The sequence below is a fragment of the Rhinichthys klamathensis genome, unplaced genomic scaffold (genome assembly GCF_029890125.1).
Source record: "Rhinichthys klamathensis goyatoka isolate OS25496 unplaced genomic scaffold, OSU_Roscu_1.1 h1tg000157l_1, whole genome shotgun sequence".
In the NCBI taxonomy this organism is placed as follows: domain Eukaryota; kingdom Metazoa; phylum Chordata; class Actinopteri; order Cypriniformes; family Leuciscidae; genus Rhinichthys; species Rhinichthys klamathensis.
Genome location: NW_026606692.1, coordinates 4,583,341 through 4,607,817, shown reverse-complemented (window position 1 = coordinate 4,607,817; position 24,477 = coordinate 4,583,341). Strand labels below are relative to the sequence as shown.

Here is a 24,477-nt window from a genome sequence, read left to right as displayed (position 1 = left end):
CAAGAACGAGCTCCCACAGTGGTCCGACACTTTTTCACAGCGCTCCATTGACTTTAACACAGGCGTCTCATATTTTTGGTCTCGGCAGGCTATTACCGTCGTAGTTTTATCTAAAATATGGTTAAACGTTATTCCTGGGGCATGTGTAACACAGATACGCGTTTCCCAGAGAGGTTGGATGGGGGTGTGCATTTTTTTACCTTCCCAAAACCGAAGTCAAACCCTGACAAGTGTCATCTAGCACACGCTGCTAATAAATACAACGTTATACTAGGTACGCGCCTATCTCCGCTGTCGCGGCTGCTATTTTAGTTCCGGTTGACGCAACTTCGGATTTCCTAAGGCGCGTGCGGTGTTACGGAAAAAAATACTTCTCTTGGTTTGTTGATGGCGGAATTTCCGGGTTTTTTATTGGTAACACCACCGGAAGAACCATAGAGACCTTCTCGTTTTCAGTCACCTTCTTTCCTGTTGAACTACTGGCCGCGCCAGCGCGCCAAAGTGTGTTGCTCGTAAAATCGTCGTCGTTTTTGCCGAAGGTGAGTAAAAACATTCCTGAAATTGTAATAGACATTTGGTTTAATTGCTAAACTACAAGTGAACGAAATTTCAATGAATTTGAACGACGACCACGGGAGTTTTACCACCCGCAAAATCTGCTTCAATGGACAAATAATGTGAAGCAGCCATATTGTGTCATATAGCCATGTAGATGTCTGTATATATTAGAATGTGTGCGAAATTTATCTTGTGTCAAATAGTAAAGCTATAAAAGTTGTTTTGTTAGATGGAGCTATTCTCATTGCAGATAATGAAGTAGAAAATAGTTTCTTTAGTGTTTCTGGAGGGGGCTGTGTATGTTATTTAACAGTAAATGACACAGTGAGTGAGAGAGGAAGTCTTCATGGTCTAATGTAGTTAGTGTGACTAATATGAGGGTTTCCTCATTTATGCTGTAGAGTAGACCACAACATTTAAGGGAGGACTCAAAGGTGTGGAAAATACTGTAAACAAAAAATGAAGTGTCTTTCACTTACACATTTTTTCTGGTGTATTCAGCAAAAATGCCAAAGGTCAAAAGAAAGAAAAAAATATGTTCAGAGAAGCTAGAGCCAGGAAGGGGCCGGTTGTTTTTGGAGGAAAACTTCAGTCAGCTGCCATCTACACATGATCAACTAAAGAATGGTCATCTGCTGTTACTTTATCATGTCGGCGACAAGTCTCCAGCCCAAACTGTGAAAGCTATCCAAGAAATGCTCCACTGTACACTCAATCCCCATCACATAAAACATTTGGCAAAGAGAGTGCAGAAATATGAGCACCACCTCTCTCGTCAGTCAGACATGGACAGCTACACAAAGGTATTCATGACCCTATACTGCTTTTTCTTAAATAACTGTAGCTGTTAATTGCCTGAAGTCTCTAATAATATTAATATTAATATAAAATTATATTAATCATATAAATTGAGTACTATATTAAATCATACTTGCTGATGATTCTGAAATATGACAGTGTTATCAGCAATGCATAATAATAAAAATAAGTGCCTCCATTTTATTTTTTTACAGATATGCCTTGAAGATTTTGTAAAATTCACAGCAGTCCCTGACATGTCTGATGTTCAAGCTGATGTAGTGATGTCTGAGGATCCCAGTCCTACTACGCCTTCCACTGAGTTTTGTTATCAAGTAAGAAGCCTTCCTTCCATCACTGATGTTGTTCCCAGCCCAGCCTTAGGACCCTTTGATCTGAACAATAGTCAGCCTCCCCATGGTGTTGATATGCATGATGACCCAAGTACGCCTTCCACTGGAGATGTTGGACCCACTGATTCGGATTACACATTACACACACCAGATGTTCAATCAACATCAAGTGAAAGTCCAAGAACACTGATGAAAACAACGAAGTCCAAGGTCCCAGGCACCCCTGACACACCACTATCTATTCGTTCCTTACAGCGAAAGGGTTTGTTGACACCAAGGAAACTTAAGATGCAACAGGCATTAGCTTTTGTTGCAAGACAAAGAGCTGAGATGAAGCAAAATCACTTGAACAAAGTGAAAACATTAAGAGCTAAATTGAAGGCACCAGCACTACAGGTTGTACGAGTAAAACATCTCAGACAACTTCTGAAACGAAAAGATGCATCATTAGCAAAAAAAGACTTAAAAATTGCTGAAATTCATTCCAGATACTCCAAACTAGCCATAGTGAAGGAACTTTGTGATGTTAAAGGAAAACTAACAAAATTACAAAAAATGCACAAACGTTTAAAACAACGCAATAAAACCCGAAGGAGGACAATTCGGGCACAAGGACTAAATGACAGACAAGATGCTACCATTGTTGATTTGCAGGGCAAGCTCAGAGAAAAAAACGATGCTATTTGCCAGCTGCAATGTGACAATATGTGGCTACAGGATACAGTTAATGATCGGCAGCGTGACTCGAAATTAAAAAAGGAGGAGAAGCAGTATCCCACAGAAATGAGGATGCTTGTTTATGAAGCAATAGTAAATAATCTACCTACAAAAAACATCCCCACTTTAATTTCTCAGTTTGCAAAGCGCACTGGTGTTGATATCGGAGATGTCCCACATAGGAGCACAGTGGAAATGATGTGCCGTGAACTTGGCACAATTTCAGATTTTCAAGTGGCTGAGCATATCCTAGAGAACAAGGATATGACATTAGGTTTTGATGCAACAACTCAGGAGGGTGTACACGTCAATTCAATACATGTAACTTCATCTGACAAGTGCCACATTATTGCAGTTGATCCATTGGCTGGGGGAACTGCAGAGGATTATGAAGTGCACATTAATCAGTCTATAGACAATTTAGTTGAGGTACATTGTGCTTTTCACAAAGCTGAGAAAATAAAGGACAACACCGTAGACTTTCCAAATGTAAGGTCAGAAATAACTGCGTCTGTTTCAAATACTATGACTGACAGGGCAGCTGTTAACCATGCCACCATTGAACGATTAGAGAATTCCTGGGGCAAAAAAATTAATGAATTAAATTGCCACCTACATCCACTAGAAACTATTGCTGCTGAATGTCGCAAAGCATTGAAGCAGAAGGAACCATCTAACATTGTGAAGAAGGTGTTGGGTTCAGATTGCATGGCCAATGATTTAGTGCTGGGCTTGAATAAATTCAGGTACAAAGATGGAGCTGGGGACCCAAAAGGATTTGTGCTTGCATTGTCTAATGCCAAACTGCCTCGAGGTTTGCTGCCAAGATACAGAGGAAACAGGCTCCATGTTATGTTCCTGATCTGTGAACGGCTTCATGAACACAGAGAATTCTTTATGAAGTTTCTTAACGGACAAACCTTTTCATGCAACAGGCTCAGAGGTGCCCTCCAACATGATTTTCAAAGTCCTGTTGCAATGGTGGAAATTCAGGTGCTTGGTATTTTGGGGAAAGTGCTGACTGGGCCTTGGATGTCGAGATTTTACAAGGGCGCAGACTCTGAAATCAGTCACATTGAAGGTTTAGTCATGGTAAAGGAGGTTCTAGACAGGTTAGAAGTATTTTCACAAGATCCTCAACAAATTCTCTCTGTGACACATGATATGTTTGGTGCTGAGCTGTCCAGAAGTCCAGATCTTGAGGCTCTTCTGGTGGAACCTGTGGACAGAGATCTTTTTCTGTCAATGATGGAAGGATGTATAAATGCAGTCCACAATGTCCTCACAAGGCAGTACAAGAGGTACTTTAACATGGATGTAAATGATCAGCTGAAAAAGGAGACAGAAAGTGCTCGTTTACATAACATTGATGCAGAGCAAGTGATGGGCATGTTTTCTGCTTTGAAGGACAAGGCTCCAAATGCCACCTTGTGCTTCATCTCCTGTAAGATTCGTGCTCAGAAAAATAAAGTACTGGATTACCTGGATGGATTGACATCTGAAAAAAAGAGAAAAACTGATTAAAGTCGCCATAACAAATGCAAAGAAACAGAGGCAACGGAGAAGAAAGAACTGTGCTGAAATTCAAGAGGAAGTAATGAAGAGACTTGTAGCTAAACAGCAGCAAAGACTGGAAAGTGAAAGGAAGAAGCTGGAGGCAAAACTGAAGAAGCCAAACTTTGATTTGAGCACTGAGTTCCCTGAGATGGATGAAGACTGCAGGATAAGTGTTGATGAAATAATAGGGGGCAAGGTTGTGGGCAGAAGGATATGCCACATCTGGTTTGACAAGGACACAAAACGTGAAACCATCTATTATGGACAAATTGATAAATATCTGAAGAAACAAGGAGGCACATATGTTATTGGCTATTGGCTTGAAGGACAAAATTATGAGGATGATGCCACCGATTATGAAATTTCAAAATATCAACTTGCATCCGATTTGATTCTGAAAGATTTGACCATATCTTAATGAAATGTGAAATGTAATGTAAATGTAATACATAAAATAGTTATGTATTGAATGTTTTTGTTTTTAATCTAAAACTTGTAAAGGAGTTTAGATATGAAACCTTTTGGTAAAAACAAATGAGAATAATAATAATAATTAGTGCGATAATCTATGGCCAATTTTGGGGGTTATTAGTGATAGTTTATCAGCATTGCAGCAATTAGTTTGTTTTGTTTAACACCAAAACCTCTAAAGCAGTCATTACACAAGGTGGTACAAGTACACTGTTGTATTTCCAAATAGTTTTAAATCTTTGTAACTTTGTTTTTATAAGTGCTGTCTGAATAAAGAATATTATTTGGTGTAATTAGTGGTGTAATTAGTGTTTATTTTTTATATATTATGGTGTATCTGACTTTTCAGAAGAAGAATATGTAGAGGATATGGCCAAAAGCTTATCCTAAAAGATTCAGGTAAATAACTCAAAAATTAAAAAAGTTATAGCAAAAAAACGTTATAATTTTTATGATTCGGTCACACCGTTTGTTTTAATTTTAATGGAAAACAAGGGACCAAATAAAGTGACGACTTTCGAGTTTCAAATGGCATTTATTTTGTTATTCTTGAACCCATAAACATGGTCTTGGTGTCATTTTAAAGGATTTTTCAAGCTCTTTCTATCTGTACAACTAGTTTTAGCATTTAACCATGTTGAAAATTTTACTCACATACCTAGTTATACTCACGTAGTCCGTTTGCTTTGTAATAACGATTATAGAAGTGAATAGAGACCTAACCAGCTTTGCATGAACAGTGTTGCTCCTTGATATTGTTAGTCCCAGCCTCCGTCTCGATTAGTAGGATATGCGGTGGTTAATTTTTTGACTGTGACCGGTATGCTTTTGCCTCTGTTTGGATGCCTTGTTGTTCCTTGCGTTTCACCTGTATGTCGTGAATATAGCCTTCGAACGTATATTGCAGCCCCTTTTGCCTACTTCTATCGGACACTTTATTTGCTGCTTTATAAAAGTTTGATAAAATTTCAGCAGGAAGAGCTGTCACAGCATAAGCCGTGTTGATACCAGAGCCCAGATGAAGTTTGTTTGGGGGGGGCGCGGCTTAGCCAAAGGCGAATTGTGCTTTTATGATAATCCACTGTGATAAAGTCACATTAGCTGCCACCGCTGGGGAAGCAGCACTGGCACACACACATATATACGCACATACATACTGACCTCATTCACGTCGATGCTCCCTGCCTTTGCCGCTATCATCGGAGCGGGTGCACACGCGATGCTGATAGCACATGGACATTCTTCCATTTCTCCACTCTCCCTTCCATATTAATTTCCCGGTCATTTCATACACTTACACTGCACTGTCTTGTTGTTTCGCCTCTGTGTTGTTTGTCTGTGTGGGCGTAGTCAGTCCTCCGGCGGGAAAGTTTAGCCGGCCGAACCGAACGATCGAGTGGCGGCCATTTATGACGTCATGGCCGGGTCGCGCCGGCGAATCGAAACCGGAAGCTGACGAAACCATTGTCTAGTGTGAATAGGTGTACCTGTGGGTATTTGAATGGAAAAATTATGTGTTAAGTGGATTATGTGTGAATGGTTTATGTGTTTATTATTATATATATATATATATATATATATATATATATATATATATATATATATATATATATATATTGGGATTAATTATTATGGATAATCAAATAGATGAAGTATTTGTATATGTATTAACTGTTATATGTTCCGGGAATTGGTGTGGCCCAAAAAGGGGCGGGGTTTGGCCTATTTAAGCCAAGGCCAAACCTAAAGTCAGGACTTGTTAACCAAGTCGGAAGCGAGAGTGCAACTGTGGTGCCTCAAGCAAGAAAAACCTTTGTGTGCTGTAGATACGTTTTTTTTTAAAGAGTTTTCGTCTTTGTTTTTCTGTTGTTATACTTTTTAGGTTTTTTTATTTTCTTTCCTTTTGTGGGCACCTGTAAATATACTTCACTGTGGACGGTCTTCTTATTGGCCCTGTAAATAAATTCCACCTTGCACGAAGTGTTTCTGCGAGTGCGCCATCCTTTACATCCGTTCACGGACTCACATTTCTCCCCGAAGGGGAGCTGGTGGGCTCGTCTTTATCACATATGGTGGCAGCGGTGGGATGGCTACTCGCAAGACAGCGCCAAAAGGGAAAAAACCCAGGGCTGGGTTGCGGTCACAGAGGAAGTTTGCCACGATGGAGGATGAGGCTTGGAATTCGGCGGAGACTACAGAGGAAGAGGAAGTGATGGCAGAGCTTCCTGAGACCTCGAAAAAGTCCAGGTCACCACAGACTGAGCCAATCGCTCCAGTCGCTACAACTGGTGAGGGAATGGTTTCCCTAATGCGTCAGTTCCTTGATGCACAGCAGCAGAGAGAAGAGAGATATATGCAGGAGCTCCGGGGTCTTCACGAGTCCATCCGGCAGTCGACTCGTCCTGCTGAGACGTTGTCCGACAGCGAGAGCTTGCGAATGGAGCTACCAACGCCATCTGCTCAGAGGGTATCCACACAAAGCAGAACAGCCCACGACAGAGACTCCCCAAGTTTTCCGGTGCGGAGAGAGCCAATGCATCGAGCTGAACTAAAGATGCCAATCTTCCAGCAGGGGGAAGACATTGAGAACTATCTTCGGCGGTTCGAGCGTCTGGCCAGGACTTGGAGGTGGCCTGAGGAGGAGTGGAGCTATCATCTGGTTCCATTACTCACCGGGCAAGCATTGGAGGCGTACCTGGCGATGGATGAGGAGCAGGCAGAGGTGTACGCTGATCTGAAGGAGGCGTTGCTGGAGAAATTCAACATCTCACCAGAAACCTATCGGCAAAGGTTCCGAACACCCACTGTTCCAGCTGGAGAGTCGCCATCCGAGACTTATCATCGCCTAAAGAACCTGTATCAGCGATGGGTACGACCGAGTGAGCATTCCAAGGAGGAGATGGGCGAGGCCATTATCCTTGAGCAACTACTCCGGGTACTTCCTTATGATGCTCGCACCTGGGTAAGGGAGCATGAGCCAACTTCAGGACTGGCGGCGGCTAAACTGGCTCAGCAATACCAGAACGCTCATCGTGGAGGTCTACGCACTCAACCATCTAAAGGTACTGTTCGGACGCACTTTGGGGCTGAGAGGGGTCGTGCTGAACTGTCAGACAATGCACAAAAGTCAAAAGGGGGGAATGAGCTGGTATGCTTTTACTGTCAGCAGCCGGGGCACAAAGCAGCTGTGTGTCCCGCTCGCAAAGCGAAGCTTACGGGCTTTTGTTATGTGCCTAGAGAAGGGGAATGTGATTTTGACTCTGTGGGGGAGGGTCAGAATGTATATGATGTGACTGCTAATGGACATGCCCTAAAGGCACTCTTGGACACTAGAAGTTCTCTGTCAATGTTGAAATCATGCTTTGTAAATAATGTCAATTATGTGGACACTACCTCTGTTCAGTGCGTACATGGGGATGTAAAGCAGTATCCCCGGGCTGAAATAATGGTAGAGGTACAGGAACAAATGTACTTGCTTAGTGTTGCCATAGTGGACAATTTACCAGCGGATATGATTCTAGGAAGAGACTTGCCAGTGTTATATGAACTCTTGCAACCCACCATTAAGGACTCTGAACATTCTTTTGCCACTGCCACTGTTAATTTGTCATGTCCTGCTCTTACTAGAGCTCAGGCCAGGGCAGGTCTGCAGCCACTGCCAGACTTGGATGGTAGTCTGTTGCAGGGCGGGACTAAAGGCCCTAAAAAGTCACGGCGTCAAAAGCGGCTTGCAAAGTACCTGGGTACCCCAGCCTCTGAAGCCTCGGTGGAGGGCCTTGAAGTTAATGGCTGGAAGGTCCCAGGGAACATAGTACAACTCCAAAGGGAAGATGAAACTTTAAAACCCTTATTTGTCAAAGCTGAGTGTGGAAAGAATTTGAATTTGTGCAAAGAAGAATATGTGGTGGTGAATGGTGTGTTGTATGTGCGAACGAATGATGTGACTCGTCTGATTGTACCATCTTGTTGTCGTCATCTTGTTCTGCACCTTGCACACACTGTTCCATGGGCTGGCCACCTGGGCCAACAGAAAACATATGCACGTATTAGCTCACGCTTTTACTGGCCCACACTATACACTGATGTACAAACTCACTGCAACACATGTGCCATCTGCCAAAAGACGAGTGCTGTGTCCCAGCGGGGCAGAGCACCCCTGCAACCCCTCCCTGTCATTTCTGCACCTTTTAGGCGGATCGCCATGGACATTGTGGGACCATTGGAAAAGAGCAGTGCTGGGCATCGCTACATCCTGGTAGTCAACGACTACGCTACAAGGTATCTTGAGGCTTTCCCACTCCGTTCTATCACCACAACAAAGATCATCCATGCCCTGGTTCAACTCTTCTCCAGAGTCGGCATACCTGAGGAGATCCTGACAGACCAGGGTACGAACTTTACATCACGACTGATGGGGCAGCTGAACAAGCAGTTGGGCATAAAAGCCATCCGAACAACTCCATACCACCCTCAGACGGACGGTCTGGTGGAGAGGTTCAACCAAACCCTCAAGAACATGTTGCGGAAGTTCGTTGCAGACACAGGACGAGACTGGGACAAGTGGCTACCGTTTGTTCTCTTTGCCTACCGAGAGGTACCCCAAGCATCAACGGGATTCTCACCGTTTGAGCTCCTCTACGGATGGCAGGTACAAGGACCCCTGGACCTGTTGAAGAAAGGCTGGGAGGAAGAACCTGCATCCAAGATGGAGGAGAAAGGCGGCATCGTACAGTATGTTCTGGAGATGCGAGATCGCCTGGAACAGTACAGAGAACAAGCCAAAGAGAACCTACAGGAAAAACAACGAGCACAAAAAAAATGGTATGACCAACACGCCAGGCTACGACAATTCCAGCCGGGGCAGAAGGTATTACTCCTGTTGCCAACTTCGACGAGCAAGCTACTGGCTAAATGGCAAGGACCATACAGCGTCGTCCGCAAGATGGGGCCCGTCACATATGAAGTTCATCATCCGGACAAGGGCAAGACCAGGCAGACCTACCACGTGAACCTGCTGAAAGAGTGGAAGGAGCCACCCGGTAAGGGACCAGAAACATCTCTTCTGGTGAGGAAGGTGGAGGTGGAAGAGGAAGAGAAATCAGAGGATGCAAAGAGGCAGCCGTCTGTGGTGAACCTAACGCACCTAGAGGACTCCAAGAGGAAAGAGCTGCAGCATCTCCTGAACCAGTTTCCAGCCTTGTTCCGTCAGAGGCCTGGATGGACTGAGCTAACCCAACATAGCATCCACCTTTCCGATCCAACACCATCACGCCAACGTCCTTACCGGGTGCCTGAGAGGCTGGTGGAACCCTTAAAGGAAGAAATCAAGATGATGAAGGAGCTAGGAGTGATAGAACCTTCAACGAGCGAGTGGAGCAGCCCGATGGTGATCGTACCCAAGAAGGACGGATCCCTGCGTGTCTGCATCGACTTCCGCAAGCTCAACGCCCAATCTAAATTCGATGCATACCCCATGCCAAGAATAGATGACCTGCTGGAGAAAATTGGAAGAGCCCAGTACATCACCACGTTAGACCTGTGTAAGGGAGACTGGCAGGTACCCCTCAACCCTCAGTCCAGACCATACTCCGCATTCCGAACACCACTAGGACTATATCAATTCACAGTCCTTCCTTTTGGGCTGCACGGGGCACCAGCCACATTCCAGAGGCTGATGGACCGAGTCCTCCAAGACTGTGAAGACTGGTCTGCGGCGTACCTGGATGACGTGGTAATCCATAGCAACTGTTGGGCAGAGCATCTTCAACACCTCCAACAAACCCTAAGAAGGATAGAGGAAGCAGGATTGACATTAAACGTCTCAAAATGCGAGTGGGCAAAACAAGAGGCAAACTACCTGGGGTATCACATGGGCAACGGACAACTGAGACCACAGATTGACAAGGTGGAGGCAATCCGAAGGAGCCCACAACCAAAGACCAAGAAAGAAGTGAGGTCATTCCTAGGACTGGTGGGCTGGTACAGGAGATTTGTACCAAACTTTGCCTCCATTGCGGTCCCCCTGACCAACCTGTTGTCAAAACTGGTGAAGAACCCCATTCCATGGACCGATGACTGCGAGACTGCTTTCACTACATTGAAAGACAAGATGTGCTCCAGCCCAGTCCTGCAGAGTCCAGACTTTTCTCAGAGGTTCCTGGTGCAAGTAGACGCATCCGCAACGGGGGTTGGTGCGGTCCTTGCCCAGGGAAGCGCTGGAGAAGAGAGACCAGTTGTTTACCTCAGCCGTAAGCTACTGCCCAGGGAAACAAGATATTCGGCGGTCGAGAAGGAAGGTCTCGCCATCAAGTGGTCCCTGGACAGCTTGCGTTACTACCTCCTTGGTCGAGAGTTCGATCTAGAAACCGACCACCGGGCCCTAACCTGGATTCAGTCCATGAAGGACCACAATGCTAGAGTCACACGGTGGTACCTCGCCCTGCAACCGTACTGCTTCAAGATACGGCACAGACCGGGCAGACTCAACGTGGTAGCCGACTACCTGTCCAGGTTTCCGGCCAGTACGCGGCTAGGAGAGGGGGAAGGTGATGTGATAAAGTCACATTAGCTGCCACCGCTGGGGAAGCAGCACTGGCACACACACATATATACGCACATACATACTGACCTCATTCACGTCGATGCTCCCTGCCTTTGCCGCTATCATCGGAGCGGGTGCACACGCGATGCTGATAGCACATGGACATTCTTCCATTTCTCCACTCTCCCTTCCATATTAATTTCCCGGTCATTTCATACACTTACACTGCACTGTCTTGTTGTTTCGCCTCTGTGTTGTTTGTCTGTGTGGGCGTAGTCAGTCCTCCGGCGGGAAAGTTTAGCCGGCCGAACCGAACGATCGAGTGGCGGCCATTTATGACGTCATGGCCGGGTCGCGCCGGCGAATCGAAACCGGAAGCTGACGAAACCATTGTCTAGTGTGAATAGGTGTACCTGTGGGTATTTGAATGGAAAAATTATGTGTTAAGTGGATTATGTGTGAATGGTTTATGTGTTTATTATTATATATATATATATATATATATATATATATATATATTGGGATTAATTATTATGGATAATCAAATAGATGAAGTATTTGTATATGTATTAACTGTTGTATGTTCCGGGAATTGGTGTGGCCCAAAAAGGGGCGGGGTTTGGCCTATTTAAGCCAAGGCCAAACCTAAAGTCAGGACTTGTTAACCAAGTCGGAAGCGAGAGTGCAACTGTGGTGCCTCAAGCAAGAAAAACCTTTGTGTGCTGTAGATACGTTTTTTTTTTTAAAGAGTTATCGTCTTTGTTTTTCTGTTGTTATACTTTTTAGGTTTTTTTATTTTCTTTCCTTTTGTGGGCACCTGTAAATATACTTCACTGTGGACGGTCTTCTTATTGGCCCTGTAAATAAATTCCACCTTGCACGAAGTGTTTCTGCGAGTGCGCCATCCTTTACATCCGTTCACGGACTCACATTTCTCCCCGAAGGCGAGCTGGTGGGCTCGTCTTTATCACATCCACATTATGCCACACATGTTGCTGACTGAGTTTTATATTGAATCCAGAATATTTCTTTAAAGGTGCTCTAAGCAATGTCACACGTTTTTTAGGCCAAAACATTTTTTGTCACATACAGCAAACATCTCCTCACTATCCGTTAGCTGCCTGTCCCCTGAACACACTGTAAAAAAAACGCGGTCTCTGTAGACACCCCAGGCTCCACAAACGGCAACAAAATCAAACTGGGTCAAACCCGCTCCACGAAACATAACAAACAGTGTTGCAGCCAATAACCGACAAGAAGGATTTGGGGGTGGGGTTTGGGGGGTTAGTGCGCGTACACATGAAGGGGGGTGTGGAGGAGAGAGAAGCATGAAGAGGGAAGTTAGAATTATATTCTCTTTAGGTTTGATATGACCGACACACGACCAAAGAGACGACGTTCTGATGAACAGATTGCAAAAATGATTTACATTGGGAAAGGAAGGATTTACATTGGGAAAGCCTTTGAAAGGTGGCGAGATCTCCGCCGGCAGAAGGGCTTCCAATCCGACAGTCAGGTAGCTCTGTTTTTGCTGGACATGTGGGTAAATCCAGTTTGATTTTCTAAATGGACGTTTATGTTCGCCTAACAAACACAAGGATATAATTAGCTAGAACTATGCAGTTAGCGCTAACTTTGGTGAATACAACATAGGTTTCTAGCAGCTAGTGCTCGATCTCTATTGTAAATGATCAAGCAAACTCGCACAGTAGGGCGACAGTTCGTGTGAATGATTGTTTTCACCAACTGTTTGTTATGAATTTGAATGTTAATTTCTAGCCTATTGACAACTTTGACTAAATTTGTTTCCTGCCAGTTAGCTGTTTATGCTCACTGTGAAATGCAAAGCTAACGTTATCTTGCTATTATTGCGTCCTTGTATGGGAGCTAAAGTTATAACCTCAGGTGGCGAAACGTTTTATCGTGTGTTTCTGGTAATGTTTCTCTTTTTCTGCATTCTGTTCTGCATTATATGAAAGCATTTGTCGAACTTGGTGACATTACACCTTGAATGAAGTATTAGTACAGGGGGAGGGGACGAGATGAGGAGGAGGGAGGGTCTAGCTAACCTCCGTTTTGTTTGACAATACTTCGAACGTCAACAAGAAGTGACGTCACCCAACATCGCTTAGAGCACCAACTTTGCTTTAGTTTTCCATATCAAACTCCACTAATAACATGTAAAACTAATAACTGTCAACAAATATAAAAATATCCTAACCCATTCCTCTGATACTGTGGAGCAGTAAACTGTTGTATGCGTGTATTATACTGATATTCTTTTAAGACAATCTCATCCTCCTCACTACTGCCCGAAACCACTTCGCTCTCCTCAACGACCGTAGAGACGGGAGTGAATGACCCGTGTAAGAGAACAAGAGCCAGCCAGAACAACTCAAGCATTATTACACCGGAGTACAGCCCCATTGTGCTGAAAATCCTGCTTGGTCTGCAGAAAACTACTCGACTGAACAACATCAACCCACAAGGTTTACATTTTTCACATATTTTAGTTGCAGACAAAGGCAATTATCCGTCTGGTGCTTACTTGGACACTGAGCTTGATGTCCCCAGTCAGCTGGCATGTAACAATCAGGTGGCCTGATTAGACTTGAATGAACTGTCAATCAAACCCTCTAACATCATCACAGGATCCTGACAGTGGACAGGCTTTGGTGACACAACAGGCTAACAAACTGTCATACACAGTAGTGGACAACAGGCTGTATAGGGAACAAAGTCACATACACACACACAAAAATATAAAGAAATAAAATTGCCTATGACAAGAAGGTACTTTGCTGAACATAAAGTGATGCTGAAGACACTTTACTTAAAATTGCAGATAAATCACTAATAAATAATAGGTGCGTCATAGACTTGATCGAGCTTATAAACCAACACTTTATAAAGTAGCATTTAAAGCAGCACTAAGTAGGAATTCCGTTTTTGTCAAACAGCGACCCCTAGAGTCGCTGTGGAGTACTTGTACTGTCGTGAATAGCACTCACGCAGAGATGGCTCGCACTCACGGCCGGATCCCCTCCCCCTGTACACCGGTACCTGTTCAGTAGGATGGACGCTGTAACGAGTGGAAATAAGGTATGGCCCCTTTAAGAGCTGCGTGCGCCCTGTTTAACTGTCGGCAGTCTGTATTGTATGTGCGCCTCGAACACCACATGTATACGGCGCCGGGTTATTTCTGTTTGATGCTAATTTTATCAGAATTTTATCAGGTCTGTTTTTTGCCGTAAAGCAATTCGTTACCTCGCGAGACCTCACTGTAAAAAATTCACCCGTATATTTACAGTAAAGAACTGGCAGCTGTGGTTCCAGCCCTTTACCGTAATTTTACGGTTTCAACAATGCTGTAATTTTACAGTAAAGTACTGGCAGCTGTGGTTCCAGCCCTTTACCGTAATTTTACGGTTCCAACAATGCTGTAATTTTACAGTAAAGTACTGGCAGCTGTGGTTCCAGCCCTTTACCGTAATTTTACGGTTTCAACAATGCTGTAATTTCACAGTAAAGTACTGGCAGCTGTGGTTCCAGCCCTTTACCGTAATTTTACAGTTTTTAATTTTAAGGCTGTGCTGTAATTTCACAAAGTACTGGCAGCATAAAGTAAGAATATAAATACTGTTTTTTATTTACTCTATTGTCTGATATCTATTAACATCCCTATATGTAGCATAATGTATACAGACATTCCAAACAGACTTTTTACTCAATGGAAAAAATAAAGACAAAATAGATTATGTATTAGTACATTGTTTGCCATTTATTTAAAATAAGTAACAGGTTTTAACAATACATTAACAGTATTTAAGGAAAAAAAGTCACAGAAAATACATTTTAAAATTCAATGAGAGGAACCAGTAGGCAAACACAGAAACATTACAAAGAGGCAAAAAAAACCCGAACAAACAAAACACTAAAACCAGCCAAAATGTCACATCAGCAACCAGGCCAGAGATTAAGTCTGGGTCTGAGAGGAAAACATTGAGAACCAATGGATAAAAAAAATCCTTGATAGAGAAAAAAAAAAAAAAAAAACACTGCCAAAATATCCCAAACCTGCTTTTGAATGATCTGGCCTGAGAGGAAGTCCAGATCTGAGAGGACATAATCACGAGAACCAATGGGTGAAGAAATGTAGAAAGAGGCAAAAAACAGCCAATACGTCCCACATCAGCTTTTGACAGATCTGGTCTGAGAGGAAATCCAGGTCTGAGAGTAAAGAAAATCAAGAAAATCTTAGTGCTAAAATAAAGCACATTGCAAAAAGTGATCACATACTCTGCAAAAAGTGATCACATACTCTGCAAAAAGTGATCACATACTCTGCAAAAAGTGATCACATACTCTGCAAACACTTTTAAAAGAAACATAAAATGATCATGTTAATGTACTTAACTAATCTTAATTCTTTTGTCACTTAAAAAACAACACCACGATCGTAACATTAATTCACAAGGCCACCGTGGATGAATCAATGTCTTCTAAATCTGAAGCCAAACGATAGATGTGTGTAATAAAAATATTAATCGTTTTAACTCATTTTATTTTCGTGTAAGAAAAACAAAAATAAAATAAATACTAAATGAACTATAAATCATTACTTACGATCTACTGCCATAAGAGTGTTCACCAGGGACATGGTGACGTGACAGAGAATTGTGAAGCTCATGTGTCGGTCATCCTTGCTTCTGTGTTACTTCTGGAATATCAAATGCAAAAATGTTAAGGTTACTGCATGATTGTGCACAAAGTTTGCAAGTAAGTTATACATGGCGTGAAAGTTAAACTCACCAAAGATTAGGGCAAACTGTCTCAGTAAAACATTTACATCAAGTGAAGGATTCCTAGGGAAAAAAAAGAATATAATTATTTCGAAATCTTTAACCAAGCAAAGAAAATCGACGTCAGAGTGCGGAGAACATTGAATAGTGAAATGCCTCAGCTGTTGATAACTGTCTGTCTGCAAAAACGTGTTTCGCGCCGCAAAGAATATCCGTCTCTCGTCTTTCAAACACAACCTCTTTGACTTAATACTATAACGTTAGGCCTAACTTACATGTGAATCTCACAAAAACGCAGGTACTTGCATCACTAAATCGAAAAAAACAAAATACATATCTAATTTGCTTTGGGAATTTTAATATTACTTGCATGGAAACTAAACAAATTGACCACTACATTTTAATTACAACATTGGATCTGGATATTTCGAGTTGTTTTGTAATTATTCTCCATCTTATGTGCATGATATTATGCGAATTGATGCATCTGGTAATTCGCACCGTGTAACGTTACTGAATCACAAATTCATATAAATCGAGTTAAGGGTTAGGCTACTACAAAAGAAAGCCCAACTAATTTCTAAATGGTAACAACTTTAGCCAAGCAAAGAATTCGCAGTAATAATCGCATAGATTTACGTTAGTAATCGGAGCTCAGAGAGCGTTCATTAGCAGCTAGGCGAAATGTCTCAACCGTCGAGCTCTGTCTTCAAAACGCGATTCGCGCTCAGTAAGCAGTTAAAAAAAATACCTCATGAAAAAGGCGATTTTACAGGTACTCTGGAGCAACATAATAGAATAACAGCAAAGAAATAAACTTACCTTGAACAGTGGCCTTCTTTAAGACAGCAGGAGTGTTGCGAAACCATTTTGTTCTTTGACTGCTTTCTGTTCGAAAAGAGACCGCGTTGAAGATGCCCCGCCCACACGTGCTATTTTTTACAGTCCAAGACTGTTTTTTCCAGGAACAAATTGGTTTACACATAAATGCTGTAAATTTACAGCAAGCAATTAATTTATGGAACATAGGCTGTAAATTTACAGGATAAAACTGTTTATTGAAATAACAGTATTTTACTGTTGGAAATTGGCTGTATTTTTACAGCAATTTTTAACAGTGCTGATATCACACGATACTTCCTAACACTGAGGCCGGCGGCTCGCCGGCCCAAAGTTGCAAGGGTGGTTTTGCGGCTCACAGGCACCAGGGGGGTGCGAGACGACCACCATTCAACACGAAATCAGTAATATAAACATTACAATGACTCCAAAGCTGTTCGGTTAAGGTAAAAAAGTTACTTAGTTCACCTTTAACAAAGTATATACAGTATAGATATAATCTGCAATTTTCAGTAAGTATCTTCAGCCTGCTAAATTACTAAATGTAAATGTCATCATATACAGCGATGTTTGCTGTGCTCAAAGCATTTCAAATCCAATATTTCAATCCAATATTCAAATATAGAACAGTTCATTTAAAAGTAATAATATTTCACAATATTAATAACTTTTGAATGCTAGTGTAGGCCTGTACATTAAAAAGGCCTGTACATCTATACATCTAGAGAAGGACAGCATTGTAACGGAAGATGCATCTTAACAACACCATATGAGACAAACTAAGACAATAAGTGAAAAAGTACATTAATATTATATACTATTTAACTTTTGATAAAGACTGTGTGTTAGACTGCATCTAAATACTGTATATTACAATATTCTTACCTTACAATATTAAACAAACTTTACTTCCTTTAAAAACTTTCAAATTTAAAACTTTAAATGTGTTTTTTTTTTCACTCGCCATCCTTCTTTTCACTGATTAGGAATTTATTAATAATAAAAATACAGTAACTTGAGAGGTTTCTGATTAATTTCTACCATCCCTGATCACTACACTACATTCCTCCTTAGATAATCAAAGGAAATGCAGACTTAAACCCCTATTCTCAGCAGGTCCCAAAATTACCATCATATGTAAGAGCAACATGAGAAGAGAACATTATAACATGTCTACTAAAAAACAACAGCCTATAGTGGTTCTCAACCTTTTTGACTTTGGCTTTATTTGCATATTCATTTAAATTATTTTAATATATTATTAATAATTTATTCATTGAAATACTTTTGAGTCATCCTGAGTTTTCAGCTGAGACAATAAAGAAAATCGTTAATTTTAGAAGGAAAAAAAAAACATGGTAACACTTTACAATAAGGTTCATTAGTTAACATTAATTAACTACCTTAGTTAACATGAACTAAGAATGAACAATGCTTCTTCAGCATTTATTAATATTAATTTAAACATTTACTAATACGTTATCGAATCAAAGTTTGTATTTGTTAACATTAGTTAATGCACTGTGCACTAACATGAACAAACAATGAACAACAGCTGCATTTTTTATTAACTAACATTTACAACAAATGTATTGTTCATTGTTAGTTAATGTTAGTAAATACATTAACTAATGTTAACTAATAAAACCTCATTGTAAAGTGTTACCAAAAATATAGTCATAATTCACTTTTTATGGAAAAGATCAGTTTTCAAGTAAAGAGGTACCTGAAACATAAACATTATTTAAGGCGCCGATATACAACAAGCGAAACCGAACAACGAACATCATGGTGTGATGTCATTTCGTACAAAATCGGACCAAAACAAAGTTTGTTTCATTCGTTCGAAACAGCTGGTTAAAGCAAACTTTCTGGAAAAGTTCACTCCAGCTGGTAAATGCCTTAGGTCCGTGGTGATTACAAAATAGGTAGGTGTACTCTGAGGCTCCATCTTCTTTGGTGTGAAAATATTCTCCCGTTCATTTCTTCTGTTCAGTCCGTCGAGGTCGGACAGCCGCGAGAAACATGAACACACTTGAGAGCTGATTTATAGAGGAAGATGAAGTAATTCTAATTGAAAAATACACTGACACTTTTTTACAAAGTTCTGTCATGGAACTCTAGATGGCGCAGGCTGATAAGTACTAAACTCAATCTTGCAATCACATCATTATCTATAGGGCACAGCTGCTTGTTTCCTGCTGTATCAGCAACCAATGAGCTTGTGTGCTCAACCTTTAAATACTTGGTCAGCATTTGCCATAGAAGTGCAACGCGCAATCAGAAACCCTCCACCTTCCCCAGCTCCACCTGTATAGATCGGCTACGGGTAATTCATGTATGCTATACAGCAGCATGTTTTTCTTGCTCGCGAGTCATTTGTGTATTAGCAGTAAGTCCCGTCCTTGATCTGCAGCAGCAATAACCAACATACTCCACCAAGACCAAACATATCAACAGTGTTGTATTCATTACAATGAAATGCAGAGCTGAAAACGTATCCACATCGCTATGATCAGATGGTTTCTTAACAATTGTTTTCTCACCGCTGTCATTTTTGTTGTGTGTTTCTTTTGTTATTGAAAGGAAAGTCTGCAGAACATATTTACAGATTCATCTAAACGTCGCTCTCATCAGCGTGGGCGCTGTCGGGATGTTCGCTAACAGTATATCGCTGCAAATGTATTTTGAACTCCTTTTTACCCCTAAGCGCAGAACGAAAAAGAACTTCCCTGTGAGTATATCGGGGCCTTTAGGTTTCTATTATCACATCCTTTGTGAACTTTTAACTGTTTTAGTCAATGGACAAAATATAAAAAATACATACAATACATACAAATGATGTATGGGGAAAACATATGGGTTGTAATGGGTGTGATAGGTTGGGTATGGGTTGAGAAAATGACATGACCGAAAGTCTTCACAACTTACTAGGACAACTAACCCCGCATCTAACAACCAACCCCAGCCCCATTATATTTGCCATCAAATTAAATATATCGTTTACGCTGAAACACAAAAATGCATAATTTACCGATTGGATTCCTCGACTGTGGCGATAATGATCCATAAAACGTAGTTAATGATAATCTCACCTTGAGGAAAGACAGGTTGCGGTTTCTTTCAATACTGGTGATCTCCAGATTACCCATGACCACCTCACAGTTCTCATAGAACTTCCGAAGAGTCTTATACTGCTGGTCCAAATCAGACAGTGTGCTGAGCTTGTTATCAGTGCCAGGACACACTGCAGAGGAGAAAGAGAGAGAGAGAAACAGGTAAAGGACAGAAAAATAAGAGATGGATCAAAGCAAATGAATCCTTCATAATGTATCGTCTTGCATAAATTGCAAGCTTTGAATAACTGCAGCTATGAAAGACAATAACAATTAGGTAGGTGGGTGAGAAGTAAAAAACAAACCAAATGTTTTTTGGAAACTTTCCAAAGCAGCATTAGGTTCTCTAAACAATGTGTGGAATGTCCTCAGGACACAATCATAAATCTTTTTCTCCATATGGGCGCTCCAGCATCGCACATATTGTGTGAAATGACACAGGTCATTACTTTAAGAAAGTAATTAGCCAAATTAGTGAGCGAAGGTTCATGTGTTTGCGCTTCCACTGACCTGCTTTTGCAACGCTAAACATCTGCCATGCAAAACAACCAGATAAAATAGACATTTTACTTTTTTTTTTTTTTTTTTTTATTAATTAAAAAGAAGCCTGTGTGCCTGGCAACAGTTAACATCAGCTTCTCTTTTCAATTTTGTCCAAGCGCACCGATGGCTGTTCTGCAGGTTTAAATGAAGTATTTGATGAGTGATTGTTTCACTGATCCCAGAGACTAATCCTTGCGTGGAATCTCAGAGATGCCAGGCTTCATTCATGCATATCAAAAACTCTTCTGGCTTTGTTTCAGTTTGGAGTGACTTATCACAGTAACATTAACTCATATGATAAACTGATGGGTCTTCATGCACCTATTTGCAAGGTAAAAACAGTGTAACAATGCATGAGTTTACAACCCGCATTGGTTTAACCACATTGTATCACACTTTTTGCCATATGAATGGTGTGACTTTTTGAGTGGGGATAATGTATTGCAGTATAAAACTGTATGTCTAAAGAAAACTCGTTTTCAACGGGGTTTTTTTTGCCCATCATTTAACTTCCACCACAAGGGATTCCCAAGTAAAGCAGTATATACAGTACATTGAAAAAAAAAATAGTGCATGACTTGTAGTACAGTAATTATAATGTGAAAATATCCACATTTAATGAAATATTAAAAAGCTTATACTTTCTTTACAGTTACACACACTGAAGAAGTGTGCACAATTATTTTGGTTAAATTGAATGGACATTTTTGAATGGACTCAAAAATGCTCTGCATGTCTGTTGAACATCTGTTGAACATCAGTAAATGTGAACACTAAAATGCAACTAATATGGCTATGTGTCATGATCCCGGCCTGTGTTCCCCTGTCTTGAATTGGAATCTTATTTTGAAGTATAATTCTGTTCCGTTTGTTCCTATATTCAGTTTCTGTGTTAGGTTTTGTTGACCTTCAAACTATAATTCATTTCCCCAGGGAGCCATGATGGCTGGTTCGGGTATGGACAGGATGGTGACAAGTAGCCCCCCACCAACAAAAATCCTTTGGGGCTCCACATAGTTCTCCACCTCTCTTACTGTGAAAATGGAACCACTCAGCATCAGCGCATAGTCCATATAGTTACTAAAGGAATACAAAACCTAATCTGTCACTTGGCAAAATGTGGCCAGAAACATAACCTTTGCTTACTTTTGTGTGTTAACTGCAGCTACTGTTTTGAGATATTTCTAAGCCGTGTGGAGAACCAGTGGAGAAGAGTTGTTTTGGTGTGTATGGTATTAGCGATGATTTCCAGGGACAGTGATGAGTCTTGGCTGAAGGAGCTGTGAGGGCTAACAGGCACAGGAACAGACAGGCCCCTTTAACCCTGGCAGAGGTGTCAGACTTGACATGCAATTAAATACACCTATTTCCACCCATCAAACACCTTCCTGGGTCCAGCCTGAACCATCTGCTACATCAGCTGGCCCATGCCTGCCGAGCACCACAGAGAGGATTATTGTAAATGTGTGTGAGTAGAAAGTACATATCCAATGATTCATGTGAAAATGCTTTTTGTTCCTGTATGAAACACATGGCCATTAGTTTCCTTTGGCAGGAAATACTCACTATGTCACTTTTGCATCAGTGTCCAATAATACCAAAGCAAGTCTCTTTACATTTCTAGTTCTTGAGGTTGTTGTCCGCAGTAAGAGATATAAAGAATACACATATACAATATATGTATAATATTCAATCTATTTTACTGTAATAATAATACTATAGATTATACAAAGATTATACAATAATTGAATTTATAAAAAATATTTGATATGACTTAATTAATATAATAATTAACAAATACATTTTTAAAATAAAATAAAATAAAGTAATATTAAATAAAAAATGCTAAATTAATTATGTTGATAGCAATAACAAAGATCAACTGAATGCTAGCCAGCAAGTGTACTAGCTCAAAAACTTGCTCGAACAGTGGGAAGAAATATGAAAAATTGATTTAAAGGCTGATCAATAACTAAGTCTATATTTGTGATGTGGTTATAGGTTTATGTGGCCACTGGGCAGGAGGTGATGCTGTAAGTGAAGGAAATAGTAATAAGGAGTAATTGAACGCTGGAGGGGAACTTTAGATGAACAAGTAAGGAATAATTGAAGACGGGCCGTTGAATTATTAGAAAAATATTGCACACCAGAGGTGGTAATGCAGCCACGACACGAGAGATAAATGAAGCATTTGTGAACAGTGTTCAGCAGCAGCGTCTTTACTAATAGAGAAACTGTAAGTTTATCTGATCCAAGAACAGTGCTGTTATTACCTCGCTACTGAGAAATGTCATGTAGATTTTAAGTTGTTAAACTTTTTTACTGAAAAAATCATCAGAGCAGTGCTGACAACATGTTTCTGTGCGAGTGTGTGTCCGTACTGTATGTGTGTGCGTTTGAGTGGGCGAGAGAGCGGGAGAAAGAGAGTGTATGCTTTCCGTACATAATAAAACATAAATAATTTGTTGTTTTTATCCTATTGTTTATTTATTTGCTCGGTCAGTGTCGTTGTGGGTTTTGGTTCTTTTGGTGTTGTAGTCTGTACCCAGATAGCAAAATTGTTGTGGCCCAGATCCGGCCCACAGTTGACACTTTCATCTGGCCCACATACCGCGTGGAATGATGGCACTTGGGCGGTCCGCTCCTGTTTGCCAGATTTGGGCCACAATTAAGCCATAGCAATGCCGCATGTCAGCCGTAAACAAAACAAATGAAGCAGAACTGGCCCACATCTGGCCCAGACACCAAAATTGCTGTGGCCCAATTCCGGCCCACACTTGACACTTTCATCTGGCCCACATACCGCGTGGAATGATGGCACTTGGGCGGTCCGCTCCTGTTTGCCAGATTTGGGCCACAATTAAGCCATAGCAATGCCGCATGTCAGCCATAAACAAAACAAATGAAGCAGAACTGGCCCACATCTAGCCCACAGTTTAAAGTTCAAAGGGTATGTGGGCCAGATGAAAGTGTCAACTGTTGGCCGGATCTGGGCCACAGCAATTTTGGTGTCTGGGCCAGATGTGGGCCAGTTCTGCTTCATTTGTTTTGTTTACGGCTGACATGCGGCATTACTATGGCTTAATTGTGGCCCAAATCTGGCAAACAGGAGCGGACCGCCCAAGTGCCATCATTCCACGCGGTATGTGGGCCAGATGAAAGTGTCAAGTGTGGGCCGGAATTGGGCCACAGCAATTTTGGTGTCTGGGCCAGATGTGGGCCAGTTCTGCTTCATTTGTTTTGTTTACGGCTGACATGCGGCATTGCTATGGCTTAATTGTGGCCCAAATCTGGCAAACAGGAGCGGACCGCCCAAGTGCCATCATTCCACGCGGTATGTGGGCCAGATGAAAGTGTCAAGTGTGGGCCAGATCTGGGCCACAGCAATTTTGGTGTCTGGGCCAGATGTGGGCCAGTTCTGCTTCATTTGTTTTGTTTACGGCTGACATGCGGCATTACTATGGCTTAATTGTGGCCCAAATCTGGCAAACAGGAGCGGACCGCCCAAGTGCCATCATTCCACGTGGTATGTGGGCCAGATGAAAGTGTCAAGTGTGGGCCAGATCTGGGCCACAGCAATTTTGGTGTCTGGGCCAGATGTGGGCCAGTTCTGCTTCATTTGTTTTGTTTACGGCTGACATGCGGCATTACTATGGCTTAATTGTGGCCCAAATCTGGCAAACAGGAGCGGACCGCCCAAGTGCCATCATTCCACGTGGTATGTGGGCCAGATGAAAGTGTCAAGTGTGGGCCAGATCTGGGCCACAGCAATTTTGGTGTCTGGGCCAGATGTGGGCCAGTTCTGCTTCATTTGTTTTGTTTATGGCTGACATGCGGCATTGCTATGGCTTAATTGTGGCCCAAATCTGGCAAACAGGAGCGGACCGCCCAAGTGCCATCATTCCACGCGGTATGTGGGCCAGATGAAAGTGTCAAGTGTGGGCCAGATCTGGGCCACAGCAATTTTGGTGTCTGGGCCAGATGTGGGCCAGTTCTGCTTCATTTGTTTTGTTTACGGCTGACATGCGGCATTGCTATGGCTTAATTGTGGCCCAAATCTGGCAAACAGGAGCAGACCGCCCAAGTGCCATAATTCCATGCGGTATGTGGGCCAGATGAAAGTGTCAAGTGTGGGCCACAGCAATTTTGGTGTCTGGGCCAGATGTGGGCCAGTTCTGCTT

General features: G+C 41.8%; 1 protein-coding gene across 1 annotated transcript in view; it reads right to left on the bottom strand.

Moving 5' to 3' along the window:
* The window catches only part of si:ch73-383l1.1 (receptor tyrosine-protein kinase erbB-4), a 219,642-nt gene that overhangs the window by 82,515 nt on the left and 112,650 nt on the right, over nucleotides 1-24,477 (bottom strand). Inside the window, exon 2 of the mRNA XM_056258704.1 lies at nucleotides 19,733-19,884. Coding sequence (XP_056114679.1) covers nucleotides 19,733-19,884 — 152 coding nt within the window. The remainder of the gene's footprint in view (nucleotides 1-19,732; nucleotides 19,885-24,477) is intronic.